We start from the raw sequence: 23,449 nt of genomic DNA on the forward strand, positions 1-23,449 counted from the left end.
TCTCTGCTATTCTGAAGACATCTCTGTATATATGAGAAAAAGGTCAAGTTTTTTTACCCACCTGTGGGGCACCGTAATAACCAGGAATTTGTTGATGGGTTGATTCAAAGTCACCTGTGTGTACAAAGAATTAAAAGCATATCTTTGCAAATGAAAAAAAGAAGTATAAATTCAGTATGCCAAGTCATTAAAATATTTAGTTATACTTTAAAAGATTGTTTATGCTTAGTAAAACTGAGAATGAAATTTGAATAGTAGACAACTACATGGTGTAAAAACTTTACATACAGTATTTCACTTGATTCTTGTGAGGAAAAACTGACTTCTGTGGGAAGAATGTCACACTTAGAGCCAAAAATTAGTTTAAGGTTTTTCCCAAAAAGGAGGGAGCTGGGTGTTTTGAGAAGAAAGCTACTGATTATCCTCCAAGGAATGATATTAGATTCCCAGGTGCTGTCAGATAAAAAAATCACCTGGTAAGGTCAAAGTAAGAAAAAAGAATAATGGTAGTTGATGAGTCCTTGTTGGCTATTTGTCAGCATTTCATCCCAGACATAACAGAGAATCAATTAAGATCTGGAAAAGAGTGGACGTTTATGCCTCATTTCTGGTGATTCTCATAAGTACAAATGATACTGCAAGAAGAAGCCTAGAAAACTTTGTCAAAGTTTAAAAAGTCCTGGGCAAAAACTAAAGACCAAAGGGGCACAGGTGGTGTTTTCAGTCACTGTAATCCCCTGAAAGCACAAAACTCAGAAGAGAAAGCAGAGTCAGGAAATGAACAAATGGTTAAGAAAATGGTATCTAAGAATGGGATTTAAACTTCTGGACTCTGGTTTAAAACAGAGAAAGGGCAGATTCCAGGCCTGGGATGGGCTGCACCTAAGAAGGTTAAATTCAGCAGCTAGCTCATAGTCCTCTTTTCTATTCCAACCAATAATCCCTTTTTAAACACCTTGGCCTCCAAATCCTTCAACCCCCGAAATTCCTATAATCAATGACCTCTATTTTTAGTCTACCTCAGTCATGCACAGAAATAGTCATATTAGATAACTTCCTCATCCCAACAACTGAATTTTACTCAGGTGCTAGAATTCTTAATTATAACTATAAATATAGGAATACAATGTTTAAAGTCCTCAATTCAATTTTTCAAAATATTATAAACACTTCTGGCTAAAAGACAAGGAATGAAGGCTTAAAGGAGGATAATGAATGTTTCAAAATATCAGTATGTATTTTTAGAATCAGAATTCAATGGTATCACCACTCTGACTGGTCTCATTTGTCCCTTAAAACTTGGTCAGCTCGGGTTGAATTACAGAACCATAATGGAACTAGTACTTCTGGTGCCCAGGAAGAACACCATAAAACAATCTATAAAGTGAGCAGCAGGAAAGTCACCATTAAATGAACCTTTAAAAATAAATTTAATTAGAGGCAGAGATTCTCAGGGAGACAACTTAGTCTTTAGGACACCAAGTTCCATGGGGAGAAAGATTATGGAAATTGTGTTGCTATGGGGAGACAAAAGTCCTTAAGACTAGTCCATAATACTAGCCTCTATGGAGGCTGCTGCTAAGGGGAGGGAGAAGGGTGACACTGGGTCAGGGAGAAACTCACATGGGATGTAGCTGGAAGGGAGAGCAAGACCACCATTTCATTCAGTTATTCCTGCAAATTAGGTTCTCCAAAGAGTCTGAAAGCCACTTATAATTTATAATGTTATAGAATTTGGTGGAGGGAAGGGAGGGGTAGAGGTAGAAGCTGAAGGAGTGGGATTTCATCAGTAGAGAACTCCCAGTATGGAAATTCCCATAGACAACAGCAATTCTTTTGCCATTTAGAGAGTCTTAGAGAGTTTTCCATGTCACTGAAAAGTTAAATTAGTATTTGTCAAAGGTAGGACTTAAAACCCAGGTGTTAATGTCTCCAAAGCAGGCCCTCTATTCATTATAGTACATACTCTCTCTCTCACAGAATTTAATATAGCTCTCATCTTGGAGAATGTACTATGCTGAGAATAAAAATGCTATCTTCTTTCCAGAGGGTGGCTCCTTAAAGTAGAGAAGCTCAGCCATTCCCCAATGGATGGGCATCCCCTCTGTTTCCAGTTCTTGGCTATCACAGAGAGCTGCTATAAATATTTTTGTACATGTGGGACCCTTTCCCATTTTTATGATCTCTTTGGGATACAGTCCTAGAAGTGATATTGCTGAGTCTGTTTAGAGAGAAACTATTTTTTTAAAACTTAAGTAATGATAATATTATGGACATTTTTGCCCTTTAACTTTAGAAGGGGATACCATATCCCCTCCTAAACTTAAAATAGGTAAAACTCAACATTTTTTCCTACTTGGATTCTCTAAGGTAGTCTATTTATGTATTTCCTTACTTGGCTATTGTTATAGATGTATTTATGATTGTATGTCAAATGAAGATGGTCTATTTATTGATTTTCCATGCTGAAATCTATATGCCAGGGGAACAGATGCCTAAATAATAAACCTGCATATTTCCTCACCTCTGCCTCTTGTTTTTGCCACCCTCCTACTTGCTCCTAAATAGAGTTGTGAAGGCCCAGAAATTGATAAGAGTCACAGAATCATAACATTTTGGAGTTGAAAGGGATCATAGAGGTCACCTTGTCCAAATACTTTATTTTAAGAATTCTTTCTACCAGAGAAATATCATGTAAAGTTACTATAGACTCTATAAAATATTTGGGAGTCTACCTGTGTATTAGTAAGCACCCCAGCATACATAGCAAGATCTGCTGCACAGATCTAATGTAAAAGCAAGCACCCTGACACATCCAGGATGGCCTCCTATCACAAGTTCTTTGATCTGCTCTTCTAAAAAGAAAGGCAACTTTTGAGGAGGTCAACAATCTATTTTAATCAAGCACATGTATCATTCACTTAGTTCAGGGGGAAAAGTCAGCACTCTGAACTTAAGAGAAAATACAAAGAGAAATTACAAGCTGAAAGACCAACAGACAGGGCTTCCCACTGTCTGGCCATAAACAATACATACATCACAGATCAACAGACAGATCCAACTGTCTGACCATACATATATAGTTACCAGAGAAAGAAGCACCAACATCTGGGTTTTTAAAGCTGGGAGATTCTTTAGTGGCCACTCAGAGTCTCTCCTGGCCAAACAAACACTTCCAATCAGGAAGCCCTAAAGTAAAACCTCATCTCAGAGTATTTATACACTTTTAGAGCCTGAGGGCAGGACCCTCTGACCCAGTGCTTGAACAGAAATTAGCAAAAGGTCTATTAATGGGGAAGATCTTTAACTCTTCCTCCCACCTACCATTAACCTTAAATTAACATTAAAATCACCCAAAACAAACTCAGGGACTATATGAACACAATTATAAAACAATTTTCACACACATGAAGTCAGATCTAAATAACTGGAAAAACATTATTTTCTCATGTGCAATATAATAAAAATGACAATTCTATCTAAATTAATTTACTTAGCCACTGTCATACCAATAACACTGCCAAAAATTATTTTATAGAGCTGGAAAAAGTAATATCAAAATTCATCTGAAAGAACAAAAGTTTCAGAATATCAAGGGAATTAATGAAAAGAAATGCTAGGGAAGGTGGCCTAGCCATATTAGATCTTAAATTGTAATATAAAGCAGTAACCATCAAAACCACTTGGTACTAATTAAGAAATAGAGGGGTAGAATAGTGGAATAGGTTAGATACACAAGACACATAAATCAATGATTATAGCAGTCTACTGTTTGACAAACCCAAGGACCCCAGCTTCTGGGATAAGAACTCACTGTCTGACAAAAACTGGAAAATACTGTGGCGGAAACTGGGCATAAACCAATGCCTGACACCATATACCAGAATAAAGTCCAAATGGGTACATGATCTAGGTATAAAGGCTAATACTATAAACAAATCAGGGGAGGAACGAATAGTTCATTTGTCAGATTGATGGAGAATGCAGGAATTTACAACCAAACAAGAGAGAGAGCATTATAAAAAGCAAAATGGATAATTTTGATTACATTAAATTGAAAAGTTTTTGCACAAACAAAGCCAATGAAACCAAGATTAGGAGGGAAACAGAAAACTAGCAAAGAATCTTTACAACTACTATCTATGATAAAGGTCTCATTTCTAAATATGTAGAGAACTGAGTCAAATTTACAAGAATACAAGTCATTCCCTAATTGATAAATGGTCAAAGGATATGAACAGGCAGTTTTCAGAGGAAGAAATTAAAGCTATCTATAATCATATGAAAAATGCTATTGATTAGAGAGATGCAAATCAAAATAACTCTGAGGTATCACATCACACCTATCAGATTAGCTAACATGACAAAACAGGGAAAAATGATACATGTTGGATAAGATGTGGGAGAAGATGTGGGAGAGTTGGAACACTAATTCATTGTTGGTGGAGCTGTGGGCTGATCCAACCACTCTGGAGAGCAATTTGGAACTATGCTCAAAGGGCTATAAAAATATGCATACCCTTTGACCCAGCAATACCACTTCTAGGATTGTATCCCAAAGAGATCATAAAAATGGGAAAAGGACCCAGATGTACAAAAATATCCATAGTAACCCTTTTTGTGGTGGCAAAAAACTGGAAATAGAGGGGATGCCCATCAACTGGGAAATGGCTGAACAAGTTGCAATATATGAATGTAATGGAATACTATAAGAAGTGATGAACAGGAGGACTTCAGAAAAACTTGGAAAGATTTATATGAACTGATGCTGAGTGAAATGAGCAGAATCAGAAGAACATTTTACACAGTAAGAGTCACAGTGTGCAAGGACTATATCTGATAAACTTTAGCCCTTCACAGAAATGCAGGGACCTAAAACATTTCCAGAGGACTCATGATGCAAAATGCCATCCACATCCAGAGAAAGAACTATAGAGTCAGAATGCAGAATGAAGAAGATTATTTTTCTCTTTTGCTATGTTTTATTTTGTTTTTGTTTTTCTCATGGTTTCTCCCATTCATTTTAATTCTTCTATACAACATGACTAATGTGAAAATGTGTTGAATAAGAATGTATGCATAGGGGAGAGAGGGGGCAAAGAGGGAGAGAACATTTAAAACTTAAGGAAATGATTGTTGAAAACTGAAAACAAATTAATTATAAAAATTTTTTTTAAAAAAAGAATTCTTTCTATCTAATATCTGACACCTGGTCATTGCCTTTGCTTAAATACATAAAATAAAGGGAAATCCCCTCCTTCTGAGTCAGCTTATGATACTTTTGTATATTTCTTATTGTCAGGGTATTGTTCCTTAAATCAAGCTTAAATTTGCCTGTCTGTAACTTCTGTCATTGCCCCTAGCTTTGCCTTCAAGGGCTAAGCAGAACAATTCTAAACCTCTCCTAGGTGCCAACCTTCCAAATATTTAAAGTACAGATGTCCTTGCCTCATCTAGAAAACGCTTCTGGTCCCCAGGGTAAACATATCAAGTTTCTCCAGCTGATGTTCCTACTGCATTGATTTAAGGTCAGGCACTATCTTCACTGTTCTACTTTGGACATTTGCTTAATAGAGTCCTTCCTAAAATGTAGTGCTCAGGATTGGGCACAATATTCTTAGCACAGATGTGTGGACTGCCCATGGTAGAGTACCAAGGGACCATGATTTCCTTATTACTGGATGCTCTGCCTCTCTTAATGCAGCTCAAAACTGCATTAATATGGTTGGTTGTCATATCACACTGTTGTTTTACATTAAGCATGAAATCTTCTCAAAATCTCAGATCTTTATTTTTCAGATAACCTGCTGTTTAGATACTTTCCACCTTCAACTTGTGAAATAAACCATTTTAAATCAAGTGTAAAACTTTAAATCTACCAATTTCAACTTATGAAATCTGGTTTAATGTTTTTAGCCTGTCAAGATCTTTATGAATCTGGCCTCTGCCATCCAATGTGTTTCCCTGCATTGTGTCATCTACAAATCTGGAATACTCTCCTGATTTGACAAAAACTGTACTGAGTATTTAAACTCAAATACCTTATTTTTGCTCTCCATGAGGAGAATAGTATCCACCCTGTTTCTGTTACCTACGAAGAATGAAGAAAGTAAATTCCAACTTAGTGCTATAGTGTAAAAGGAAATGCTCACTTTTATACATCCAAGGCCTGGACTTTGTATAATGTTTTTCAAAATGATACTGATGAGAACACATCACGTGAAATTGTTTTTAGAATAAGATAAGGACAGAGAATATATTTAGTTAACTTCCTTCGCATAATATCTAAGATAGTATCATTCATCAGCATTTATTTATGCACTAAAAATTCTACTGTTGCTGTTGAGTATCTTGAAATTTGATCTTCCTGTGAAGCTTTTGCTTAATTGTCATGTAGAATTGACTAAGTGACTTTAAATTTCTTTATATTTTCCTTTAGCAAATTTTTGTGCTGCTTAAAGATAGTGATTAGAAGGCTTACTTTTGTTTGGAGGAGCTGAAGCATCCCATATTGCACTCTTTTTCTTCATGTTTTTCTTGGCATCTTTGGACGCCTTCCAGTTTATTAGGAATTGTCTTTCTACTTGTTTTATTTCCTTCCCATCAAGACTTTCTGGAGGAAAAACATATAGTTTAAAAACCAGATATTAAGTTTATTTATACTGTTTAAAATTTGTATTAATGAAATTTTACTTAAAATTTTTGTTTTCTTAAGAAAAAATATTATATCATACATTATAAATTAGCATCTTGTTTTACATATGCAGTATAATGATTTTAATGAATAAGAAGTTCTTTAACATTTTACCTGTAAAAGAAACCTAGGCAAGTTCCCTAATTTTTTTGGTTTCATTTTCCTCTTTCATAAGATTCTACAATTCCAAGGAAAATCCCATTGGTAGAAATTAAAACAAATAACATACACTTACCTCAAATTTCTACTGATATAATTTAACCAATTTTTCCCCACTGAGTAGAGACATTTCACTTCAGGAATTAAAAAAGATCATGTGCATATCAAAGACAACTGCAGACAGTTCAGTTTCTATTTCTGCAGTAACTGCATTGTAAATACCAAATAATTTAACAGTGTGGCCAAAGAATTCAATATCTATTGACCAAAATCCTTGTGATAAACTTATTCCTACTAAATTTGGTTGGTCCTTGGCAGCTATTAGATATAGCCTATGCCTGGGACTATATTTGAAGCTTTTCTATTTGATGTCCACAATATATTGGAAGACTTTGAGCAAGACCTCCAGAAAACTGGGAAGACCCTCTATGGAGTACTCGCACATGAGGTAAAGATACAAATGGGTCATGTTCTCTTCTGGAACATGCAAGAGGAAACACATAAAAATATATCACAGATACATTATGTATTTTACCATATATCTGAGCATCAGTGATGAAGGTACAAATCATTGATTATAAAACTAATAAAGATCTTTTTTATATTCTTATAAAATTCCTGCTTTCAGATTTTCTAAGAGTAACACACATGGAATGGTATATAGCAGTTAATGGTTTAATTTATGACTAAGGATGGTTTACCATCATCATAACAAAAACTTGTATGCATTTGCCAACACAATGAAGGAGAACTTTCAATACCCACTTATTTGATAAGAATATAGCAAGGTATATAACATATAAAGGTATGTTCTTTGGGAATCAACGTGAAGCATTTTAAGCATAGTATTAAGGAAAGAATGTGATTTTAAAAGAGACTGCTCTGGGCAAAAATGTAAACTGGAAAGCTCTCCCCATCCTTTTGTATTTTAAATTACCCCCTAGATAACTACGGAGTTTCGCAGGTAAATGACATTTAGGTGAAGCTAAATCTGTTAGACAAGTAAATGAATTTGTTTCTAGATTTATTTCTTTGGTGTCTAAGATAGATTTTGTCATATTCTTGGGTGTTCCCAAAAGGCAATGCTCACATTTATATAGTATATACTAGTACATGCTCTAATTGACGTGGGTTTTTTCTATTTAGATAATTGATCTACTTGCAATTTATTGTGTTATATGTTATGAGATGCTGGTGCGGTCCTATATTTTGCTTAACTGTTACTTAGTTTTCCAAGCAGTTTTGTTAAATAATACTGTCCCCACTCTTCTATGTTATTTGGTATATTAACATCATACAACTGTATGCATTTAGTTCTAAATTTCACTTGTATTTTCTGTTCTGATCTACTTTTCTATTTTCTTATTCAATACTAGAAAAATTTAATGGTAAATCTGTAAGTATAACTTTTCTCCTTATTATTTCCCTTGATATTCTTAACCTTTTGTTCTTTCATATGAATTTTGGCATTATCTTATCTAATCCTATGAAGTATCATATTGGTATTTTGATTTTCTGTGTTGAATGTATACATAGTATTATTTTTTTTTTACCATATTTTTACCAATGCCATATTTTTACCATATTACCGTTTATCATTTTTTAATCATATTTTTTAACATATTACCATAATTGATTAATTTTCCTTTTATTTCTATAAAATTTGTTTTGTAATTGTACTTCTTATAGAGATACTATGTGTTCTTCGTAGGTTAACTCCCAGATATTCTTTCCATTACGCTGTTATATTAAATGGTGACAATATTTAATATAAATTTTAGACTTTAATAAGGGCCAAAGCTTGGATTAAGAAGAGCCTGGACCTAATAGTCTCCTTTGTTAAACTCAGAGAATGCCTGTTGGTGTTAAGCAAGCAAATGGGACATCCTTACCAGATCCTTCTTCTGGCACCTTGGTGATAAGGCCTGGGTTGTAGCTTCAGCTTTGTCAACTCTGTTAAGATACCACAACTTCAAAGGCCTGTTTAGGACGGGAAGCCTGGTAGGATTTTCTTATCGTATGTCACAGAGACATATGTTTACATAGCCTGGAATCGCAAGGCCCAACAGACACTACTTTGTTAATTGTCTTGTCTTACTAAATTTATGATTTGTTCAACTAAGAGAGTTCCTTTCTCACAGCAAAATGTATATAAGCCAGAAGATTTCTGTACTGGGTAGCCAGAACATTTTTCTGGCTCCATAATGCATTATGTTACCATTTTCTCTAATAGGGAATTGATCAATTAATTAATTAAATCTTAAAATGTATGCATTTAGCCTGTTGTCTTTTCTTTAACCAAGTTTTCAGGTCAACAGTGGTATTTATGATTTTTTTTCTGATTTGTTAGTGATATATAGAAATGCTGATGGCTTTTGATTTATAAAGTTATATAACCTATAAAATCTTGGGAGGGCTATAGGGAGAGTAATATTCCTATTCTACGTGAAAGGCAACTGAGGCTCAGAAAGATTAATTAAGCTGCCTCTAGTTGTACTGCTAGTAAGTATTGGAGTCAGAACTCAATACCAGATGTTCCAAATCCAAGTTTAGTGATTGTCTTTCCACTATACTTTACTGTCCTCTCTAGCTACCCCTCCGCCTCCTCTGAATATAGAAATCTCTTACTTAATATAGGTAATTTGTAGTAAAATGAATTTCTACTGTGTATGCTTTTCTATTAACTTCCTCATGCAATTGGAATGATTGCCACTGGAAAAAAATAGGATGTAGATATAAAAAGTAAGGTAAACTCACTCAAAATGCAATAAAACACTAAATCACATTCTTATAAAGTAAATACATGATAAAACATTAATAATTCAAATAATTAATAAAAATGTTTAACATTAATACAATATCAAAATTTTTTTTAAAAAGTCATGAAATTTCTGAAAGTGAAGTTAGAGCTTAGAATCAAGAATTCTTGTGGCAATGATTCTCTCTTATTTCGATTTCAATGCATATATTTGGCTAAGTGTCTTATAAAACTAAATCCTCAACACTCAGCTTTGCTCTACATTCAGATATGTTTATTGTCACTTTTCCAGTCACTTATACTTATTGTCCTTTTTCTGGATCCTAATTTGGTAAGAAATAGTTTGTTAAAGTGTTCTTGGATAAAAGAAAAGTAGTAATACAAAAACATTAGAAAATATTTGTTGAGTACCTAATAATGAAACATCTAATCCTTGCCCTTATTATCTAAACCATTAGTGATTTAATAATCAGATCCTTTTGGTCTGATTTTGGAGTGGCTGACCTCTTGAGGGTTTGTTAAGATATTAAAAAGGGGTTATTATGCCTGGCAAAATGCTGCAACTAATTTGCTGGGATAAGAGATTCAAGTGTACCGAGGAAAGACCAAGGGCCTGGAATGTTAATTCACTCTTTAAAGGAACTACATTCTTAATACTGAATTTTAAGCTCATAGTAGAAAAATCAATGAATTAGACTGATATTCTCTTGAGCACTACACCAATTTTAAGAAAGTGGTTCTCAAATACAGAAGTATTTCCTTACTTAGTTGGAAACTAGTTAGTCAAAGCTACAACTTTCTTATTCCCTGTACTTTGTTTCTATAAGAAGCAAATGAAAAGAAAATAGGTTTATACCAAAAAAACTGCAAACTGTATATTATCAGATTTTAATCAGAAAAATCTGACACAGAGATTTCCCCTCAGTTATTTCCCTTCTAATTCTATAACACTAGTTTTGTTTATGCAGAAAAATTTTGATTTTATGTAATTACCTCTGTGATCCTCTCCATTACTTGTTTAGTCAAGAACTCTTCTTTAATATAGAAATGTCAAAGCTACTCCCTTCTCTGCTCCTCTAATTTGTTTATGATATGGCCTTTTATAACTAGGATATGCTTTCATTTGGAGATTATGACATGTGGTGGGTGTAAGATACTGGTCTTCATTTAATGTATGCCAGATTGCTTTCCATTTGTCTTGGCAGTTTTTGCTGTATAATGAGTTCAACAGGAGGAGCCAAGATGGTGGAGGAGAAAGACACGTACACTCTAGCACTTCCCCCACAGCCCACAAAATACCTGTAAAAAATGACTCAACAAATTCTAGAGCAGCAGAAGCCACAGAACAACAGAGTGCAAGAGGTTTCCAGCCAAAGGTAACCTGAAAGGCTGACAGGAAAGGTCTATCTCAAGGGATGCTGAGTGAAGCAGAGTCCAGCCCTAACCACACCGCACTGGGAGGAACAGGACCTGAACAGACCTCTGGGATAGAATTTCCAGCATGGAGGGTCCCAGATCCCTCAACCCACAAGTGACAAACAAAGCTCCAAAGGTCAGTGTGGGAAGGCTTTCCCAGCTGGGTGCAAGGGGAGTGGGGTCCCCCAGCAGAGGCAGCAGCAGCAGCAGCAGCAGCAGTGGGCAGAGAGTGGCTACAGTGGCCACAGAAGCAGCCTGGATCCATTGTCTAGGCAGCTCAACTTAAAGCCTCTGGGGGAAATTGAGCAGCTGAGATGAATCTCAGCCTTGAGTATGTTACTGGGGGGAGGAGGAGCACTAGGACCCTCCTCTTGACAAAGGATTCAGAAGTCAAGTAACTGGCTGGGAAAATCCCCAAAAAACGGGAAAAAAATAAGATCAGAGAAGGTTATTTTTTTGGTGAACAGGTATCTCCTTCCATCCTTTCAGATGAGGAAGAACAAGGCATACTGTCAGAGGAAGTCAAGGCTTCTGTCTCCAGTACCTCCAAAATTAATATAAAATGGACCCAGGACATAGAAGAGCTTGAAAAGCGAGTCAGCAGCTTGCTAAAGGAGAACCAAAAAAAATGCTGAGGAAAATAACACCTTTAAAAATAGGCTAACTCAAGTGGAAAAAGAGGTCCAAAAAGCCAATGAGGAGAAGGAGGCTTTTTTTTTTTTCAATTTTTAATTAATTAATTAATTAAACATTTAACATTCATTTTCACAAAATTTTGCGTTCCAAATTTTCTCCCCTTTTGTCCCCTCCCCCACCCCAAAACACCAAGCATTCTAATTGCCCCTATCACCAATCTGCTCTCTCTTCTATCATCCCTCTCTGCCCTTGTCTCCATCTTCTCTTCTGTCCTGTGGGGCCAAATAACTTTCTATATCCCTTTACCTGTATTTCTTATTTCCTAGTGGCAAGAACAGTACTCGACAGTTGTTCCTAAAACTTTGAGTTCCAACTTCTTTTCCTCCCTCCCTCCCTACCCCTTCCCTTTGGAAGGCAAGCAATTCAATATAGGCCAAATTTGTGTAGTTTTGCAAATGACTTCCATAATAGTTGTGTTGTATAAGACTGACTATATTTCCCTCCATCTTATCCTGCCTCCCATTACTTCTATTCTCTCTTTTGATCCTGTCCCTCCCCATGAGTGTCGACCCCAAATTGCTCCGTCCTCCCCATGCCCTCCCTTCCATCATCCCCCCCACCCTGCTTATCCCCTTATCCCCCACTTTCCTGTATTGTAAGATATATTTTCATACCAAAATGAGTGTGCATTTTATTCCTTCCTTTAGTGGAATGTGATGAGAGTAAACTTCATGTTTTTCTCTCACCTCACCTCTTTATCCCTCCACTAATAAGTCTTTTGCTTGCCTCTTTTATGAGAGATAATTTGCCCCATTCCATTTCTCCCTTTCTCCTCCCAATATATTTCTCTCTCACTGCTTGATGTCATTTTTTAAAGATATGATCCCATTCTCTTCAATTCACTCTGTGCACTCTGTCTCTATGTGTGTGTGTGTGTGTGTGTGTGTGTGTGTGTGTGTGTAATCCCACCCAGTACCCAGATACTGAATAGTTTCAAGAGTTACAAATATTGTCTTTCCATGTAGGAATGTAAACAGTTCAACTTTTATAAGTCCCTTATGACTTCTTTTTGCTGTTTACCTTTTCATGCTTCTCTTCATTCTTGTGTTTGAAAGTCAAATTTTCTTTTCAGCTCTGGTCTTTTCATCAAGAATGCTTGAAAGTCCTCTATTTCATTGAAAGACCAGTTTTTCCCCTGAAGTATTATACTCAGTTTTGCTGGGTAGGCGATTCTTGGTTTTAGTCCTAGTTCCTTTGACTTCTGGAATATCCTATTCCACGTCCTTTGATCCCTTAATGTAGAAGCTGCTAGATCTTGTGTTATCCTGATTGTATTTCCACAGTACTTGAATTGTTTCTTTCTAGGTGCTTGCAATATTTTCTCCTTGACCAGGGAACTCTGGAATTTGGCCACAATGTTCCTAGGAGTTTCTCTTTTTGGATCTCTTTCAGGCAGTGATCGGTGGATTCCTTGAATACTTATTTTGCCCTCTGGTTCTAGAATCTCAGGGCAGTTTTCTTTGATAATTTCATGAAAGATGATGTCTAGGCTCTTTTTTTGATCATGGATTTCAGGTAGTCCCATAATTTTTAAATTGTCTCTCCTGGATCTATTTTCCAGGTCAGTTGTTTTTCCAATGAGATATTTCACATTATCTTCCATTTTTTCATTCTTTTGGTTTTGTTTTGTGATTTCTTGGTTTCTCATGAAGTCATTAGCCTCCATCTGTTCCATTCTAATTTTTAAAGAACTATTTTCTTCAGTGAGCTTTTGAACCTCCTTTTCCATTTGGCTAATTCTGCTTTTGAAAGCATTCTTCTCCTCATTGGCTTTTTGAACCTCTTTTGCCAATTGAGTTAGCCTATTTTTCAAGGTGTTATTTTCTTCAGCATTTTTTTGGGTCTCCTTTAGCAGGGTGTTTACTTGTTTTTCATGCTTTGCTTGCATGTCTCTCATTTCTCTTCCCAGTTTTTCCTCCACCTCTCTACCTCGATTTTTGAAGTCCTTTTTGAGCTCTTCCATGGCCTGAGCCCACTGAATATTTATTTTGGATGTTTGGGATACAGAAGCCTTGACTTTTATGTCTTTCCCTGATGGTAAGCATTGTTCTTCCTCATCAGAAAGGAAGGGAGGAAATACCTGTTCACCAAGAAAGTAACCTTCTATAGTCTCATTTTTTTCCCCCTTTTCTGGGCATTTTCCCAGCCAGTGACTTGACTTCTGAATATTCTCTTCACACCCACTTGGCCTCCAGATCTACCCAGCCAGCACTTGGGGTCTGAGATTCAAATGCTGCTTCCTAGCCTCAGGGCTTTTGGTGAGGGCAGGGCTGCTATTCAGTGTGAGATTAAGTTCAGGTCCTTGGGTGGGGGCAGGGACACCTCATGGGGCTCAGTTCCCTCAGGGGCTTTATGCAGAGACCTTCAACAATGGATCCGGGCTCCTGCCTGTTTGGGGAGCCCCTGTCTGCTCCCACCTCTGCTGCTGCCTCCTGAGGGGGCCTGAGTTATGGGGGCACCCCAGTCCCCTCTCAACCTGTCAAAGAGATCCTCTCACCAACCCTTGTCACCTGTGGGTGGAGGGACCCGCATGGCTGCTGGAGATTCCATCCCTGAAGCCTGCTTGGATCTGCTCCTCTCAGTGCCATGTGGCCAAGGCAGGGCTGGGCTGGGCTCTGGGTCTGCAGCTCGAAGGACCTTTTGGGAGAGGTTTTCAGGTCCTTCTGGAACAGAAATCTCATCTGCTCCATTGTTTTGTGGCTTCTGCTGCTCCAGAATTTGTTGGGAGTTCTTCTTTACAGATATTTTATGGGCTGTGGGTTCGGAGCTAGTGTATGTGTGTCTTTCTACTCTGTCATCTTGGCTCTGCCCAGAAGGAGGCTTTAAAAAGCAGAATTAGCCAAATAGAAAAGAAGGTTCAAAAGCTCACTGAACAAAATTGTTCTTTAAAAGAGAGACTGGAGTTCAGGGAAGCTAATGACTATGACATAAACCAAGAAGTTAAAAAACAAAACCAAAAGATTGAAAGAACAGACGATAATGTGAAACATCTCATTGGAAAAACAACTGACCTAGAAAATAGATCCAGGAGAGACAATTTAAAAATTATAGGACTACCTGAAAGTCATGATCAAAAAAAGAGCCTAGACATCATCTTTCATGAAATTATCAAAGAAAACTGCCCTGAGATTCTAGAACCAGAGGGCAAAATAAGTATTCAAGGAATCCACCGATCACTGCCTGAAAGAGATCCAAAAAGAGAAACTCCTAGGAACACTGTGGCCAAATTTCAGAGTTTCCAGGTCAAGGAGAAAATACTGTAAGCAGCTAGAAAGAAACAATTCAAGTACTGTGGAAATACAGTCAGGATAGCACAGGATCTGGCAGCTTCTACATTAAAGGATCAAAGGGCTTGGAGTAGGATATTCCAGAAGTCAAAGAAACTAGGATTAAAACCAAGAATCACCCACCCAGTAAAACTGAGTATAATACTTCAAGGGAATAAATGGTCATTCAGTGATATAGAGGATTTTCAAGCATTCATGATGAAAAGACCAGAACTGAATAGAAAATTTGACTTTCAAACATAAGAATCAAGAGAAGCATGAAAAGGTAAACAGAAAAGAGAAATCATAAAGGACTTTCTAAAGCTGAACTGTTTACATTCCTACATGGAAAGATAATATTTGTAAGTCTTGAGACTTTTCTCAGTATTTGGGTAGGTGGAGGGATTACACACACACACACACACACACACACACACACACATACACACACACACACATTATATAGACAGAGAGTACAAGTTGAGTTGAATAAGAAGAGATGATATCCATAAAAAATAAAATAAAATTAAGGGATGAAAGAGGAAAATATTGGGAGGAGAAAGGGAGAAATGGAATAGGGCAAGCTATCACTCATAAAAGAGATAAGAAAAACCTTGCTCAATGGAATAGAAAAGGGAGGAGATGAGAGGGGAAAAGTGAAGCTTACTCTCTTCACATATGGCTTAAGGAGGGAATAGCATGCTCACTAAATTTGGTATGAAAATCTATCTTACACTACAGGAAAGTAGGGGAGAAGGGGACAAGTGGGGTGAGGGGGATGATAGAAGGGAGGGCAAATGGGAGAAGGGAGCAACTAGAAGTAAACAATTTTGGGAAGGGACAAGGCCAAGTAAGAGAACAGAAAAAAAGGGGGGGACAGGGTAGGATGGAGGGCAATATAGTTAATCTTATACAACATGACTATTATGGAAGTCTTTTGCAAAATGACACATATATAGCCTGTATTGAATTGCTTGCCTTCTCAGTAGGGATGGGTAGGGAGGGAGGGGGAGAGAGAAGTGGGAATTTAAAGTATTAGAAACAAATGTTGAGAATTATTATTGCATATAACTGGGAGATAAGAAATACAGCCAATGGGATATAGAAATTTATCTTGCCCTACAAGAAAAGAGAGAAGATGGGAATAAGGGAAGGGTGGGGATAATAGAAGGGAGAATGCACTGAGGGAAGGGGTAATCAGAATGCAAGGTATTATGGAGTAGGGGAGAGGAGAGATGGGGAGAAAATTTGGAACTCAAAATTTTGTGGAAATGAATGTCAAAATCTAAAAATAAATAAATTTTAAAAAAATAATGAGTTCAGTAATTGGAGTCTTTGAGTTTATTATAAACACCATTCTACTACAACCAAATGTTTCTGCGTCTTGTGTACCTAATATGCTTCTATCATTTTTTTTTCTATTTTTTAAACTAGTACTAGATAGTTTTGGTAATTATTGCTATGTTTGAGATTTGATATTGCTAGGACCCTTTCCTTCCCCCTTTAAAAAAATTATTTCAAATACAGAACAGGAGACATTCCCCAGCAGATATGAATAGAGAGACCTTTAAAAAAAGGAAAGCTATCAATAGCCAATTTTAAAAAAACCCAAGTTACTAATAATAATAGAAATGCAAATTAAAACATTCTGAGATTCGATCTCACACTCACCATATTGATATAAAGATGACAAAAAAGAAAAATTATAGAATTAGAAAGCCATGGGGGAAAGGCTCAAACATGGATTGCTGGTAGAGTTATGAATTGATCCAACTGCTATGGAAAGCCATTTGGTATTATGTTTCCAATGTCACTAATATGTGCATACTCTTTGACCTGGTGATATCACTACTAGTCCAAACTTCAAAGAAATAAAAAAAAAAGAGGAAGAGGGTTTATATATGCAAAACCATTTTTAGCAGATCTTTTTGTTATAGCAAAAAACTGGAAACAAGTGGACACCTATCAACTGTGGAAAGAATGAACAAATTTTGAAATATAAAGGCAATATAATATTGCACTCTACGAAATGATAGAGATGAATTTAGAAAAACCTAGGAGGATTTCTATCTCCTGCAGGGAGAAATAAGCAGAACCAGGAGAAATATTTTTACAATGATTATAATACTGCAAAATAAAACAACTGTTAAAGACGTTAGAACTATGATCAACACAGTAAGTACTTGCGATTCCAGAAGACTGATGATGAAGCATGCTTTCCACCTCTTTGTGGAGACATGAGGGACTAGAGGCCGAGAATGAGAAGCACTTTTCCAAACACAGTCAATGAATGGACTTGTTTTACTTGCTTATGCTTATTTGTTATTGGGAAGGGATTTTTTTGGGGAAGAAGGAGTGGAAGTGGGGCAGGAAAGGAATTTATGGAAATTAGTGGAGCTTAGTGACAGAGATACCAAATAAAAGAGGAAAACAAAAGAGGCGTCAATGAACCATTAAAAAAAATACACAGAAAACAGCAAAGTTCAGAAAAATTCAAAGAGGACTCTTGAAACTAGCATGTTAAATTTAATATATGCCTTAATTGAAAAAAGGCTGTATATAATAAAGTTTCATGGTGTCAACTAAAGTGTTCTTTCCTGTTCTTTTCTGTATAAGGAAATTTTATATCTGTTGATATTTGTCAGCCTCATAATGGTAGAGAAAATTAAAATTAAATAAATAAAAATGCTTACGCATCAAGTAAGGGCTTTTCTCTTCCTACTACAGTTAGAATACAGCATTTGAAGATTTGTTATTTGGAATGCAGGGAGGCTCTCTAATACAAATCCCCCTTCAAGTGGGGATCAGTATTATGGTATCATAGATTCAGAGCTGATTAGAATTCATTTAATCCAACTGTTTTATTTTATAGAAGAGGGAACAAAGATCCAGGGAAGTTACATGACTTTCCCAGTTTCACAGCTAGTAAGTAGCAGAGAACCAGGATTCAAAATGAGATTTTATGATTACTACTACTAACAGACCACATTTATGCAGTATTTTACCTACATTATTATCATTCTGATCCCATTCATTTTACAACTGAAGAAACAGGTTCCAAGAGGCAAAAAGACTTGTCCCAAGTCCTACAACTATGAAGCATTAGATGTGAGACTTGAACAAGGTCTTCTGACTCCCAGATCAATACTCTTTCTACCACACGGGTTGTTCTTTCCATTGAAGAATGCTATTTCACCTAATAAGTTACTATCACCTAAGTGTTAAAATGACTAAAGTTCAACTTATTATTATTTATCTATAAATATCACCTAAGGTGATCTTTAGTTGTTGCTCTCATTCTGTCATCTCAGTTGTGTTGGACTTGCTGTGATCCCTTGTTTTTTGGAGTTTTTTTGAAGAGCTACTGGAGTGGTTTGCCATTTCCTTCTCCAGATCATTTTGCAGATGAGGAAACTGAGGCAAACATGGTTAAGTGACTTGCCCAGAGTCACACTGATAGTGTCTAAGGCTACATTAGAACTTACGTCTTGATGACTCCAGGCCTGGCACTCTGTCCACCGTGCCACCTACTTGCCCCGTGATCTTCAAAAAGAACCCAATAAATCATTGGCTAACTGACAGAAAGTTGTCAAGTGCTTATGACTGGTGACTTTACTCTGAGATTTCTTTTTAAAAGCAAGATGCTCAACTGTGATATCAGTAATTATGAGGTTAGAAAATATTTTGTATCCTCTTTCTTAATTATTAGGGTCAAAACTTGCTAAGAATAATAAATATCATAGCACAGTGTATTCACAGAGTACTGGCCCTAGAGTCAGGAGGACCTGAGTTCAAATCTGATCTCATACACTTTCCTAGCCCTATGACCCCAGGTAAGTCAATTAACCCTGACTGCCTCAAAAAAAACTCCATTACTATTTAAAAGTAGATAATTCATAGACATGAATGTCATGTTCACAAACACATAGGAAAGCTGATAAGCTATTAAACTAACAAGCCCTCAAATTTGATTATTTATGAAAGAAAACGTTGTACATGTAATATAAATTATTTTACCTAGAGACTTGGATATCATGATCAGTCTGTCCCTATATTTGGGCTTGAGGCAGACAGGATTTCCGTTCAGATTCATTTTCCATAATTTGGGCAACCTGTCCAGTAAAAGCTCCAAATCCTGTAATTATGAAAGGAGAAAGACACAACATTCTATATCTATCAAAATTACATTAGTTAACAGTATCCTAATATATTTTATTATTTATTTGTTATTTTAATATATTAGGTCATATTTTAAATAATTAACTTTTAATATAATATATTTTAATTTAATATGATTAATTTAATACATTCTAACATAAAATATCATTTTACATATTATATTTTATATTAGTTATTTTAACTGTATTTTAATATATGTTAATAACCTTCAGTTCTAAAAAAGGAAGGAAATAAAGTAATTTAATATCTGGATGCCAAAAGTTCCCCTTGCCACAAAAGCTCATTTCTTTAACGAACTACTTATATTTGTATATTGTTTTTAAAGGTATTTAAAGCACTTTCGTCACAACAACTCTCTGAAGCAGACAGGACAAATATTTACTATTTCTGTCTTATAGAAGAAGAAACCAACACTGAGAAGTTAAATGATTTTCCTATGCTCTCATATCTGGTAAATATCAGATATAGGATTAGAAGTTGGATCTCCTGACTCCAAGTCCAATACTCTATGTCAAACAGCCTCTTGATATTCTCCTAGCAATACTGCACAGCTATTAATCATGGAACAGCATTTGTTGTTCAGCTGTGTACTACTTTTTGTGACTCCATTTGGAATTTTCTTGGCAAAGATACTCAAATGGGGCGTGGGAGATGTTCCCTTTAATAATACAGATTGCTACCTACCTGGGCCTGCTCATCCTGCGTGACTCTTGTCCATAATTCTACTACAGGGTGTTGTAGCATCAGTGTGATATTCACAGCACCTATGGTGGCCATGAATATCCTGGTGCAATTCTGAATCATGAAATATACCAGACTCTCCACATGGAAGACAGAACCAAAACATTTATTCAGGCACCAGAAAGCCAAATCCATCATAGTAACAAAAACCTACATACAGCAATAATGTAGAGAACAACAACATCCCTAAGCCACAAACCAGCTCCATTAAGCAAATTACAATCAGGCTCCCTTAAACAAAACCACAAACAAGCTCTCCCACTCACACTAGTTGCTGCCTTTCCCAGCTCCAATTCCTCTCAGTTCTGCTCTAGTGCTGCCTCTTCCTGTTCCACCCATTCAGCAAACTCCTCCCACCACAGGCTCCACGGGACTCAGACTTCCATATGACCCAAGCAGGTCACATGGGTCTATTAATGAAGGGGAAACATATTCTCATTTAAATTACCATTACAGGTGTTCACTCAACATGATGGGGGCCCTTCCACACTTTCTCCTGATATCATGAGTTTACCTAGACAGCAGATAAGCTATCCACAAGTTATTCCAGTTATCCTTTGCTCTTATCATGTGATCAGTCCATTTTTTGTTTTGATTATACATTATTTTGATGGAATTATTTACTCCAGTTCTTCCTTATAGTTCCACTATGTGGTACAGCATGCTCATACCCACTAATGGCCTCTCCTTGACATTGAGTGATCCTCATTCTAATTTTATGACTTGCTACCATACAATATCACCCCTAACCCTCCACCCCACACCCCCTGATCTGGGAAGAACCAAAATGGCTGAAAAGCTGATATAAAATGAATTGTAGATGGGTTTAAGCAGGCTGCAATACATTATCAATGATGATTTGACATATGACTATCAGGAAAAGGTCATTATTGACCTGGGAAAGGTCAAGAATGTTATGAGAATGAGGGATAACATTTGAATATCCTGACTATTCATAAAATATTAAAAGAAGCAGAGGAAGGTTTCAGGTGCATGCACACATAGACAAAAACTGCATAGAATGAGAAAGTATGGAAGGATTAACCATGCTGATAATATTATAAAAGCCACTGAATTATATATGCTCATAAATTTGATTCTAGTTCTCTTTCTAATTGTTGTTGGGAAATATTAGACTTTTCTGCAGCTTGATATTTGTTGCTTATATAGCATAATCCTAAATTGAAAAGAGAGAAAGAGAGATCAGTTGCTAAAGTTAGGTATCAAGATTGAGCCTAAGTGAAAATGTCAGTTTACACAGATGTCCCATCATGCAGTTCTTCTTCTACACAGAACTAAAGAGGGTCAGAGAAATTGGCCATAGTCTAATTCAGGGGTGGGGATGGGTAGTAGCCCCAAGATCTATCTTCTCTTGCTTAAATTGATCTAGCCCCTTTTAGAGGGAAAAAAGCATAAACTATACAGACAAGTTATCGAGTAAGTCAATGTATGTATTCTAGGTATCCACATTTGACAAATCACATGTACAAAGTACTTTATAGTTTGCAAAGCACCTTCCTCAGAATTGAGCTATGAGGTTGTGACTGTGAGTAGTATGAAAATCATTTTAGAGGAGGAAACTGTAGTTCAGAGAGATCCAGGGACTAGCCCACAGTGGTATAGCCCTGTCAGGGCACAACCCCTATTTTTCTAAGTTCAGGCTCATTCCACATAATAGCTTACCATCTTTCATCAACTCCTATTTCTATCCCTAATTCAAGTTCATTCCTTGGCCACCTTCAAGGTGTGGTAGCTTTTTATTAATCCTAACTCACCCTCCTTTGAGCATTATTCTTTGTGCTAACCAACTCTGCTGCCCATGTATTACCTTCCATTTTTTCTTGGTTTTTCTCCCTTCATGTCAAAATTTTTTTTTGCAAGGTGACTGTTTAGTAAGGTTCTTCCTCCCTCCCCGACTCCAGATTCTCCAAAAAAAAAAATCACTTTATATGAACTTTTGATGGAAATTTCCTTTCTCACTGAATAACATTTATTTAACACAGGTATTAAATAGTGGAACTTTGGCTGAATCTACATAATTAAACGATTCTATTAAGATTTTTATCCTCTGTAATGCCAGGTAATAATATCTAATAGGATAAAAAAGAAGATGTAACAAGAAAAGAAAGTGTAGGAAATTGGAGTGATAACAATTAGTAGGGTTTTACTCTCTCAGGAAAATTTGACCTGCCCTGGAAAAAATTTTTAAATTGAAGAGGGCTTCAGCCCTACATACGAGTTTATTCCCTATCTGACTTCATACCGAGGCACTTGAATGTTTGTTCAGTGGACACAACTGTTTGATTCTGGGTAATGGTGATAAAAACTTCATTACCTTATATGTTGTGCATATAAATTATGCTATATTACTCTTAGATTGAACATCTTTTTATCCAAAGACAAGAAGAGTGTATCATGCTTTTGAACAATGCTAAAGACAATATACTTATGACCAAAAATTGGCTAATAACAGCAAATTAATATGTGTACAGACAACGTGTAATTACTGAAACAGGCCTTTAGATTTTTGTTAACTTTTACTCATTTGATAAATGACCTTCAACATAGTCCCTCTGGTGTATATTTATCTAAGACTACACTAACCCTGTGCTGAAATATGATTATACTTTGGGTATCCTCCAGTTGTTCATTGCCTTTCTGTCTTCAGTAAAGTGTTTTCACTTTCTAGCCTTTCAATAAGCTATACTAAAGGGACGAGACACTTTTCTAGGCAGCCGGTTTGATAAATGATCATGTCATGCTATCACTTAGAGGTCTGCTGCAAAGTACTGAAGAGCAAATTATATTTCAAATGCAGGAGCGAGTGTGTTAGTGCCTCTGTAGACGTCTGCAGCAAGGGCAATCGAATTCTGCACAATTAAGGATGCCCCTTTATAACCTGTATTTGACCAGTTCTCATCTTTATTGGAAACGTCTAGCTCCACTGCCCTAACTGTATCAACACACAGCAATTTGTCACCACTGTGACTGCCTGTCATAATCTTCCTGAGAAAATCTATAATTTTCCCCTTGTTCCTGACTAAATTGTGAAGAGTATAAATTTATCTTTTGGACAATATTCTTGCCATAATCAATAATGACCAAAGGCCAAATAAATTGAGACCTTGGAAAACATGACAGGTTTAGAGCAGTGTATTCATTTGTGTCGTATAAAATCAAATATTTAGTTTGGTGGATAAGCATATTAATTTTTTTATTTCTACCACTTATTCTGAAGATAATATATTACACAATAACATTATGACCCTAAAGTCAATAAAATAAATTCAATAAAACAAGTGAAATTCTACCGTAGAATAAACTTACAATTTATTTAAATTATATTGAGTTCTTAAACTTTGCAGGCATAAAAGATTAACAACGATCTTTTTCAATCCTATCAGTTTTTATAAATTTTTACTAAGACTGGATAGATCCATTTGATTAAAATAATTAGGCAAATATAATTTTGGCCCTAATGTTGATTTTCTTTTTTGGCTTAAGTTACAGGATCAAATTACCTGGAGAATGTCCAAATTC

General features: G+C 36.2%; 1 protein-coding gene across 9 annotated transcripts in view; it reads right to left on the reverse strand.

Annotated features, from left to right (window-relative positions):
* Nucleotides 1-23,449, reverse strand: part of PPP1R42 (protein phosphatase 1 regulatory subunit 42) — a 58,102-nt gene that overhangs the window by 19,767 nt on the left and 14,886 nt on the right. For 4 of the 9 annotated variants that reach the window (XM_072604770.1, XM_072604771.1, XM_072604774.1 and 1 more), the window contains exons 6-9: nucleotides 19,853-19,987; nucleotides 19,007-19,124; nucleotides 6,482-6,613; nucleotides 62-114 (exon numbers count right to left, since the gene is read on the reverse strand). In XM_072604770.1, coding sequence (XP_072460871.1) covers nucleotides 62-114; nucleotides 6,482-6,613; nucleotides 19,007-19,124; nucleotides 19,853-19,987 — 438 coding nt within the window. The remainder of the gene's footprint in view (nucleotides 1-61; nucleotides 115-6,481; nucleotides 6,614-19,006; nucleotides 19,125-19,852; nucleotides 19,988-23,449) is intronic. The other 5 variants (XM_072604778.1, XM_072604775.1, XM_072604776.1 and 2 more) reach the window with 3 other exon arrangements.

Source organism: Notamacropus eugenii, chromosome 4 (assembly GCF_028372415.1).
Source record: "Notamacropus eugenii isolate mMacEug1 chromosome 4, mMacEug1.pri_v2, whole genome shotgun sequence".
NCBI classification, from domain to species: domain Eukaryota; kingdom Metazoa; phylum Chordata; class Mammalia; order Diprotodontia; family Macropodidae; genus Notamacropus; species Notamacropus eugenii.